Below are 9,405 nucleotides of genomic sequence, written 5' to 3' on the forward strand. Positions count from 1 at the left end.
AAGCACAAGAAAGTTCACACTTCTAGAAGCTCCCGCGCACTTGCTTCCGCCTTCCTCTCTACTTCCTAGGTAACTCTTCCCTCTTTTCTTTCTCGTCTCTCTCTTCTTTCCTCCCTATCTTCATTGCCTGTCTCGCCCCATCTCTCTCTTGCCCCATCTCTCTTCTCTCGCCCCTTCTCCCCCCACTTCCAGCTCCTCATCACCCTCGCACTTTATAACCAAACAGCCAAACCCCTTTCCAATTAAAGTGGAATTAGGCAACTCAATCAAATTAGTTCCCTATTAAAGCCCTTCTTTATTAAACCGTTTTCTTGTCCTGCTATTAAGTTTCACCGCCTGGCGGAACTCGAGCCGGCCCCAGAAGTTTACCTTGGGAAGTCTCCGGCCCAGCCTAGGGGAGGGGACACCCTGTTCCTCGGAGAGGGGGAGTCACCCAGCCGGAAGCGGGAGGGACTCGGGAGGCCGGAGGCGGGTGTCGGCCCCGGAGCCGCCAATTTCCTCAGCTCCGCTTAAGGAGGGAAGGTAAAAAAGGGGCGCGGAGTGAGGTCGGGCCGGAAGGCGCGTCCTCACCGCCGCTCTCAGATTACACTGTCTAGGGCGAAGGCAGCGCCCCACCACCCCAAAAATAACTCCCAGGCCGCTGGCCTCTGTGAGAGAGCGGTCTTAGCCTTCCCTCCCCAGCCGCCGTCTCGGCTGCCGTTCATTCCAAACCTGAACAGGGAGGCGCGCGGCGGGCGCCCAAATCTGCGCCCCGGGGAGAACGGGAACCCGGCCGCCGGCCTCGCAGGACTCCGGGGACCGAGAGCACTGGCAAGGTGACCCCGCCGCAACCCGCGCGCCCGAGCGGGGAGTGGGAGGGACACCAGGTCCCACAAGCACGGCGGGCGCCGCCCCTCCCGGAGTGCTGAGCGCGCGCCTCCCCCTGGCGCTGCAGGAAGTTGCCTCGCCCCGCACCCCCGAGGGTCGTAAGCACCCTCCGGACCTCGGTCGAGCTTCTCCCTGATCCCGCGGCTCCGGCGAGGAATTAAGATTATCAACCCGGCCGCCCGAGAAGCGGGACGGGATTCGTTGCTGTTTTCTTAGAAAATAACATTTATTTCTAGCTCATGTCTAGGCAAAGGAAAGCACAAAGTGAGCCATTCTCTGCAGCAGCGTTTCCCGCTGCCGGCCCTTCGGCCGAGGTGTCTGGCGAGTCCCGCGAGGCGGGGATGGGCCCTCCGGCGGGCGGTTCCGGCTCAGTCACGGGTCACTCCGTTCCTGCTTCAGCGCGCACCTAGACCGCTCCTTAGGGAGAGACAGGCCGCAGGCAAGAGGGGCGGGTGGGCAGGATTCATCTCGAGATTACAATATATTTAATCTATAAAACCTGATAAGTACAATGCGCGCATAGTCTAAGTTTTTTCCGTTTTGTCCTTTTTTTTTTTTGCTTGTTTTTGAATATTTTTCACGTTAATACCGAGGTCACCTACAGATTACAATTAATAACTTAGAATTCCATTTTATAACATTATACACTGGCTTGTATATATATGTATAGTTTATATATAGATTTATACATATATAAAAACTCACACTGCACCAAGGAAACCCATGCTTATCGGCATAAGCAACAAAGAGAGCGACAAATACCGCAACGAGGAAAGTGCACCGTAGAACTTGATTCCTTTTTTTTTTTTTTACAATTGATATCGATATATATGTGTGTCCCAAAGACTCGACTCAGTGCCAAGAGATTTATACATCCTAAATTTATATTTGTTAGAGCGAATATTAAAAATTTTTTAGGGGAGGGTGAGACACAGAAGACAGACTCTCGGACTATCCTGCCAACCATTTGGGAGCGCGGGCAGGTGAGACGAGCATAGCGACAGGAGAGGCAGGAGCTTGCGCAGCGGCTGCAGCCTCTGAATTCTCAAGAAGTCCCGGCCTTCTGAAGGGACGGGGAGCCTTGATGGGGTCGCGGGACGAGGATCCGGGTCTCACATCCCCTCCGAGAACGTCTGCACCTGAAGCTGCTCCTCTCTGCTCAGCTCTCCCCACCCACCGTCCAAAACAAAACTGAAGACCACCTTGGAGCGAGAGGATCCCAGCCGGGGCGCAGAGAGCGCGCCAGGCAAGGACGGGCCGGCGGCCCGCGGGGCAAGCCTGGGGTCCCTGTTTGGGTGCCGCCCGACTGCCGGGCCGCTCGCCCCTACTGCTTCTCAGGGGCGCCATTGACCATGGGCCCGTACAGGCCGCCGCCGTAGGTCGGCTCCTTGTGCACAGCAGCGGCGGCGGCCGAGCGGTCGCGCATGAGATCGCTGAAGGCGTAGTCCATGGGCGGGCGGAAGCCGAGTGTGGGCACCAGGCCGGCGGTGGAGTAGGGAGCCATGAAGGCCAGGCCGCGACTGTGCGCCGCCGCCGCCGAGTAGGCCAGGCGCAGGGGGCTGAGGCCGAGCGGCGCGCCCAGCGGGTAGGCGCCCGCGTCGGCGCCGAAGTGACTGGCGTTGGGCTGCAGAGGCGAGAAGGCCGAGCGGCTGCTCAGCGAGCCCAGCGCTCCGGGCGCCATGGCGCCGGCCAGCAAAGGTCTGTGGTGCGGAGGTGCGGCTGGGCCCGCCTGCAGCGGCGCGGGCAGCCCCGGCCCCCCGGCGGCCGCGGCGTCGACGCGGCCAGGCCACGCGTCGTCCGCTGCTGCTACTGCCCCCACCGCGGCCTTATCGGGGGGCACGGCGGGGCCGAGGCCGGCCGCCAGGCCCCCGCGGTGGTGGTTCAGCACCTGCTCGATAGCCTGCACCACGTCGCCGCCGCAGCCCTGCAACACTAGCTCCAGGACACCCCGCCGGTGGCCCGGGAAGACGCGCGTCAAGATGTCTAGCGGCGTCCGCTGCCGTGGACCCGGGCCCCCTCCCAGCCCGGGCGCGGGCGCGGCCTCTGCCTCTTCTTTGTCGGCCTCGGAACCGGATTCTGAACCCAGAGGGCTGGCGGATCCCGGGCTGTCCTCCTCGCCGCCGCCTCCGGGGCCAGCGCTGCCTGGGCAGCTGCCACCTGCCTCCTTGGAGGCCCGGGCCAGGGGCGACCCAGAAAAGGACTCGCCGTCGCCGTTCTCCGAGCCCGAGCCCGCTCGCACCTCTGGGGACGATGTCCCGGGACCAGAGTCCGCGCCGTCGGGTGATAAGGGCTTTCCCGGCGGCGGCTGCGGGCTGCCTGCGCGGCCTGCCTGAAGCAGCGTCTTGGGGAATACGTCAAACTTCTGTAACTTGGCCTCTAGGAGGGGAGAAAGGGGTATGTAAAGGAGCGGTTAGCAGGGAAGTGACCGCACCCCCACAGCACCAGAGCCCTTTGGATTGCAGCTTCCTTTCCCTCTGAGCCTCACAACCCTCATTCACTGGCTCCAAAACCCTTCTTTCTTTTTCTTCCAGCACTCCTTCCCCTCTGAGCCCCTACAGCCCTGGCTCTTTCTCGGCTCACAGAGCGCATTCTCTTTCTGTACCCAGAACCCCAACCACCTGTGCCCTATAAACTCAGTGTCCAGTGACCCTCTTCCTACATCTGTGCCCAATACCTTCACCCTTTCTAGTCTTGGCCTGCTCTGGAGAAGTGGCCTGACCCAGAGGTCAAACAGGAGCCAACACAACTTGCACCTGCACCGCACACTGTATAGAAGACCTCACTCCACCCCTGTGATTCCAAGAGCCAACCCAGCCCTGGGTGCTCTGTGGCCCTGGGCAGCACAGCCTGGAGGGCAATGCACCTTGGGCATTTACAAGATCCCAAGCCTCTCTACAGGCAAAAGTAGAGCCTCTATTTCTAATCCATCCTTTCCAAAATTAAGACCTAAGTGGGACTTCCCTGGCGGTCCAGTGGTTAAGACCTCACCTTCCAACGTAGGGGGTCCGGGTTTGATCCCTGGTTGGGAGCTAAGATCCCAAGTGCCTCCCGCCAAAAAACCAAAACATAAAACAGAAGCAATATTGTAACAAATTCAACAAAAAGACTTTAAAAGTGGTCCACATCAAAAAAAAAATCTTAAAAAACAATTAAGACCTAAGAAGTTCTTCCCTCCCAAGCTGGAAGCTGAGTGAGCCCTGGCCTAATTCCGCACCCCCTCCCCCCAAAGCCTAGGGCGTCTCGAAGAAGAGGGTGCGGCCAGAGCCGGACAGGGAGTGCACTGGGAAGAGGAAAGGGGATTGAGAGAAGGGAGAGAGCGCGTACTCTGAGAAAACGGAGACGGGCGGGGAAGGAAGCTAGAAAGAAGGAGCAGGGCGGCTGACCAAGGAACATTAGGAACAGGAGAAAAGGAATCCTGCGGGGGCGGGGGGGGGGGAGAGTGGGCTTGGGAAGGAATTCGTCGCCCTCAGTACCTAGAGAAAGCGAAGCGGGGCGGGGGAGGGGACTTGGAGAGGGTCGGATTGCTGAAGAGAGTTGGGAAGGAGCGGAGGGATCTGCGGCGTGTGGAGAAGCGCAGAACGAAAGAAAAGATAACACGCGTGGGTTCTCGCGCTGGGGAGAAGACCCAGCGAAGTGAGCAAGAAAGCTGGGACATGGCTGCGTTTGGGTAGAGGCAATAAGATTAAAGCGTTTACATTTGGGCCTGCGGTGAGAGAAAGGAATAAAGTGCAAATGCTTCAGAAAGGGGAGAAAGGAAAGTTTGTGTGTTTATGCCTCAAATCAGGGGCTTGGTGCGCGGCCAACTCCACCAGGTGGGGCGTTTGGAGAACGGGATTCTACTCTTTCAGTACCAAGTCCCTGGAACGCGCGCCCCTGGACCCCGTCCCTGCTCCCCTCTCCTCACCTGAGTTCCCCGCGCCCGCGGCGCCGCCTCCGGTCCCCGCGGGCGCTCCCGCTCCCGGCCCCCCGCCGTCGGCGGCGCACACAGAGCCGAAGACCTCGTAGGCGGGTCGCGGCGGGATGATGCCGTTGGCGGCGGCCAGCGCCAGGCCCTCGGCAGTGCCGTAGAGGAGCTGTAACTCGCGCGCCTCGTTCTCTTCCTGCGCCTGTTGCCTGCGCAGCGCCACCTGCGCCGCCATGACGCGCTGGCGCTCGGCGATGAGCGTGCACTTGGCGCACAGGCAGTCCTTCCAGCGGCAGTAGCGCTTGTGGCCCTTGAGCGCAGACACCACGCCGTGGTTGCGGCAGCGCGCGCACTTGGGGGTCCGCGGGTACTTCTCCGCAGCCCGCAACAACAGCGGCGGTGCTCGTAGCAAGCCGCCCGCCACGCTCACAGGTAGCGAAGCGGCGGCCGCCGCCGCCGCTGCCACCGACGCCACCGAAGCCACGGGCGGCCCCGTCGCTGTCGCAGCCGCCGTCGCCGCGCCGGGTACGCTGGGCAACTCGGAGCGCAGCTCCATGGCAGGACCTGGCGTGGAACACCGTGGGAAGAGGGGAGAAACTTGCGGTGAGGAGCGCATGGTGCGCTAAGCTAAAGCGCACCCTGGAGGAATCCAGGTTTAGAGAGGGGCATTTCGGCAGCGGGAGGTTTGGCTAGCAGTTGCCGAATTGCTGGGAGGAGGTGCCTTTGGAGCTCCCTTGTAAATGCCCAGCTCCCCGACCCCACTCCCACCAGAGTTCTTATAACTGAGTTATGCACTGAGTGTAAGATTTCATCTGAATCAGTGGTTCCACTGGAAAAAATTAAAAGACATATAAAGTTTGAAAGTCATTGGTTCAGATGAATGTAACAAGGGTTTGGGGGGGAAAAAAAAAAGATCCCCCAGAGTTTAGCAGAACTGAGGTTAGACAGGCAGAGAGAAATGTTTGTTTGATGGGACTCGAATTAGAAAATTTTGACCCAACAGTTAGACTGATGCCAAGAGCAAAGCAGGAAAACCCGAGGCGAAACGTTCAGTTTTGTAGAAGGGTGAAGAGGAGGGTAATATCAAGGCATAGAGTTCAGCTGGTTGGGCTTGGAAGATTTTTTTGCTGGTGGGAGCAGAAGAGCTGGAGAGAAAACTCAGGAACGAAAAAAGAAAAAAAAAAAAGCTCTAGGAAGTGGAGTGAAGGCTAGGAAACAACTCAGGGGCAAAGTTAGGCCCAGGGGCCCAGGGACCCGTGGAAATGTGGGGGTCCAAGTTCTAAGGGGCGGGCCTCCAGGGAGGAAGAGAAAATGGTGTGGAGCTGAGTTCAGGAGGCCTGGGGAGGAGGATTACAGAGAAAATGCAGTGGAAGGATCTTTCTTTCGATAGGCAAACCCAGCCCGAGGATTAGCTTGCGGGGCGAGGAAAACAGCGAGAAACAGGTAATATGGGGGTCTGGGACCCAGGGTCCACGCGGGAGAGAGGGGTGTGCGTGAAAAAAAACCCTCAGGCATAGGCTGGGCTTGGAGATGGAGTAAACCTGTGGCACAGTTTTTAGCCTTGTAGTCTGGAGTGGTCGGGTAGGAAAAAGTATCTTGCAAAAGTCAGGCATTGCAGGAGGGAGAGCCTTTTAGCTGACCAACTCACCCGGCCTTCCCCTCCCCTCCCGGTTTAGGGATCCAGTCGTCAGACACGCCCTCTCCATTCTGGGGCACCGCGGGACCCCGCTTGGGAGCAGATTCCCAAGTTCTGGTCTCGGAGTTGGGTTCCTGGGACTTGAATGGCCCAGCAGGCACCACCGAGGCGTGAGAGTCGCCTCTGGAACTGGGTCTGAGAGAACGCAGGGTTCCCCCCTGCGCCGTGGCCTCAGAAGGCCCAAGCGGGCCCAACTCAAAGCTTCCGCCGCGGCCTCCTCTGGGTCCCCAGTTCCCCGCCTGAGCCCGAATCCTGGTGTCTCCGCCCAAGAATTCTGGACCCCGTTCCTTTGCGCGCTGCCTTCTTCCCTCAGGCCCCCCGAGCCGCGCAGTCCCTGAGGCCAGAGTGGCCCGGGCTTCATCAACAGGGCGGAAGGCCGGGCCGCCTCCCCTGCCCTCCCTGCGGCCCTCAACTACCTGCCTTGGGCTCGGGGATCCTCCTCCGCGGGCGCTGCACGCGCCTCCCGGCTCCGCTCGCGACGCTGGCGCTCTCAGCCTCTTCCCCTTGCCCCCGGCCCCTTATCTGACCACGTCACCCTCCTTCAGTCACCATGTCCGAACTTCCGGACCCCCTCAGAACGCTGCGCAGTCCAACCCTTCCGTCGGAAATCGGAGCCGGGGAACAGTTTAGGGATCGACTGGCTGGAACCCGCGACCCGGCCCTTGCCGCGCCGCGTCCCCTCGCGGAGCGCGCCGGACGCTGCACACAACCGGGCCCCAGGTGCTCGGCGCTGCCAGACTCTCAATGAGCAGCTCCCCCGCTCTATTGTTGCTCCTTAGGGCTCCATTAGACAGAATTGGCCAACAATGTGGCGCCTGCCATTGGCCAGGGGAGGCAGACGGCGCTCTGATTGGCCGGGCCCGCGCCCGGGGAGCCCCGCATTCTACAGTGTCCGAAAGATTCGAAACTCCAAAAGCTTCTCTGAGGGCCTCGGGGAGGGGAGGGGGCGCTCCAGGGAAGGAGTGGAAAAAAGTGGGCAAGGAGGAGCGTTGAAAATACCGTGACAAGTAGTTTCCGTGTGCCCGAGAGCGTGTGAATTGCGCCTAATTACCGTGTCCGGTGCGCCTCTACGTAGACGTGTGTAACCCCTCGGTTTCTGGGGCGCGGGCTCCGCTGCGCCGCTCTCACTGGCCGGGGGCGCTTGGCAAGGCCGACCACCCCAAGTAGCCCTGGCGGCCCAGGGCGGGATGGGGGCAGGTGACAATTCAATTACCGCGGTCGGGGTGGGGGTGGAATGGGAGCGCGGGGGTGGAGAAGGGAGGGTGCTCATGGCATAAATGCCAGGAAGATTTTTCCTCCCTCCATCCGGCTCTGTTTCGGCATGCTCCCAAGTCCAACGCGTTTGGGGTAGTGGAGGCTGTTTCCCCCCCACACCCTGCCGCCTTTAAAAGGCAGATCCTTTATTTTAAAAGTCCTGGTACGATAGGCATCACAGAGGGTAAGTGTGGCTTGAGAATTTTCGTTTTTAAGGAGCCGGGAGAGGAGAAATGAGATAGCGCTTCCTGTCGGCGCCCGCCGGGGCAGTGCGCTCTGCGCCTTTCCTTTCCCAGCCCCCCTAACCCCGTCCTTCTGCCCATTTTGCTCTTTCCTTTCCTCACTTCTGCAGCATCTAGATAACTTTTCCGTGGTGGTGGGATTCTTTTCGTCGTTGTTTTAAGTTAACAGTTTGATTTTCTTTTTTAAACGAAAGTAAAAAGTGGCTTCTCTCCGTCTCCCCATATCCTCTTGGACGCAGGACGCACATCAGTCTATCTGTTCTTCCGGTCCAGAGACAAGGTCGCCGCGGGCCCCAATGAGTAGTTTTAACTTTCGCCTTACCCTCCCGTCCTGACGTCACGGCTCTGAGGAACAGCTCGGTGCGCAGAGGAGGTAACAGTTTCGGATTTTGTTTCCCTCTTGAATGGCAACATCTGGAATTAATGCCGCGGTCCTCGGGCGGGATCGCCTCGGGTTTCTCTAGCTGTGATTCTCTTTCCCTTTACTTTCTGTCTTTTCGTCGTTCTAATGTTCTCTCACTCATTTTTCTTTTCTACTTTTCTCTCTCTCCTTCAGAGTAAAGAAAATTCGTTCAGTTCATGCGAAAAAATGAGTTTTCCAGTCGTTCTCCCTCCACTCCCGACCAAGGGTTGCCGCGTTGCCCTTTCGAACTTCCAGGGCCCCCAGGCTCCGGCCCGCGCCAGCCGGGGCTCGGACGCACTGGGCGTGCAGACTCGGCCGGGGGCCTCGGAACGCGGCCCATTCCACTTGGCAGGTCTACTGCTGCCAGCCCGAACGCCTCTGACGCCGGGGTCTGGGGATTGGGGTAGGAAGGCGAGACGAGCGAGGCCCCACCGCACAGCGCGGGACCTCGCGCAGGTTCCTCGGCGAAGCCAAGCCGAGGACCGGGGCGGGGGAGGGGGTGGTGCGCGCAAGAACCAGGCAGATTCGGACAGATTGCTTCCAGAAAGTTGGCCAGGGCCGCGCGCAGCGTGCTCAGACCTTGACAGTCTGCGATAAAGCTAGAAACCCGGCTGTTCGCTCCTAGCAAATTCCACTCGCTGGAGCCTGAGAATGTGTTTGGGAGAGAGAAAGGGGTCAGCTCCCGCTGGGTCTCCCGCATGGACTGAGGGTAAGGGAGTGAGTCTGGGATAAAAATCCTGCAGGAGCGAAGGACCCAGACCCCACCTTCCAACAGCTTGAGGTTATGAGGTCAAGGAAATCTATGCGTTAACTGCACCCTGGCAGGGCGGTGGGTGGAGGAGAGACGACAGAATCCGGCGCCTCCTCCCAGAGCTACCTTGGATAAAGTTTTCGAGACATTATTTTAAACCCCAAACGAAATGAACAATAGAAATCTGCCTAGCTTCCGGGGGGGCGTTGGCCCAAATACCCCTCTTCGCACTTGAGGCCAGGCCACTGTGAGATTCCCCCAGTCCGGTCCCAGTGATCCTGTGGCAGC

The 9,405-nt window shown here is 59.5% G+C and overlaps 1 protein-coding gene across 3 annotated transcripts; it reads right to left on the reverse strand.

Annotated features, from left to right (window-relative positions):
* Positions 1-1,119: 1,119 nt before the first annotated feature.
* Positions 1,120-7,246, reverse strand: DMRTA2 (DMRT like family A2). Of its 3 annotated transcripts, none has more exons than XM_068537967.1 (3): positions 6,888-7,246; positions 4,772-5,335; positions 1,120-3,243 (listed from the first exon to the last, which is right to left on the reverse strand). In XM_068537967.1, the coding sequence occupies exons 2-3, from the start codon at positions 5,325-5,327 to the stop codon at positions 2,192-2,194; spliced, it is 1,608 nt and encodes a 535-aa protein (XP_068394068.1). In that variant the 5' UTR covers positions 5,328-5,335; positions 6,888-7,246; the 3' UTR covers positions 1,120-2,191. The 3 variants fall into 3 exon arrangements, with proteins under 3 accessions (XP_068394068.1, XP_068394069.1, XP_068394066.1); XM_068537968.1 differs by having other exon boundaries at positions 6,884-7,246; XM_068537965.1 differs by lacking the exon at positions 6,888-7,246 and having other exon boundaries at positions 4,772-5,518.
* Between the last annotated feature and the right edge of the window lie 2,159 nt (positions 7,247-9,405).

Source organism: Eschrichtius robustus, chromosome 3 (genome assembly GCF_028021215.1).
Source record: "Eschrichtius robustus isolate mEscRob2 chromosome 3, mEscRob2.pri, whole genome shotgun sequence".
NCBI lineage: Eukaryota > Metazoa > Chordata > Mammalia > Artiodactyla > Eschrichtiidae > Eschrichtius > Eschrichtius robustus.

Bases quoted from the DNA above. Each gene is read 5' to 3' on its own strand.
- DMRTA2 (XM_068537965.1), bottom strand. From the start codon at position 5,387: ATGCGCTCCTCACCGCAAGTTTCTCCCCTCTTCCCACGGTGTTCCACG. The intron at 3,244-4,771 runs GTGAGGAGAGGG...CTCCCCTCCTAG, and splicing joins CGCGGGCGCGGGGAACTCAG to AGGCCAAGTTACAGAAGTTT.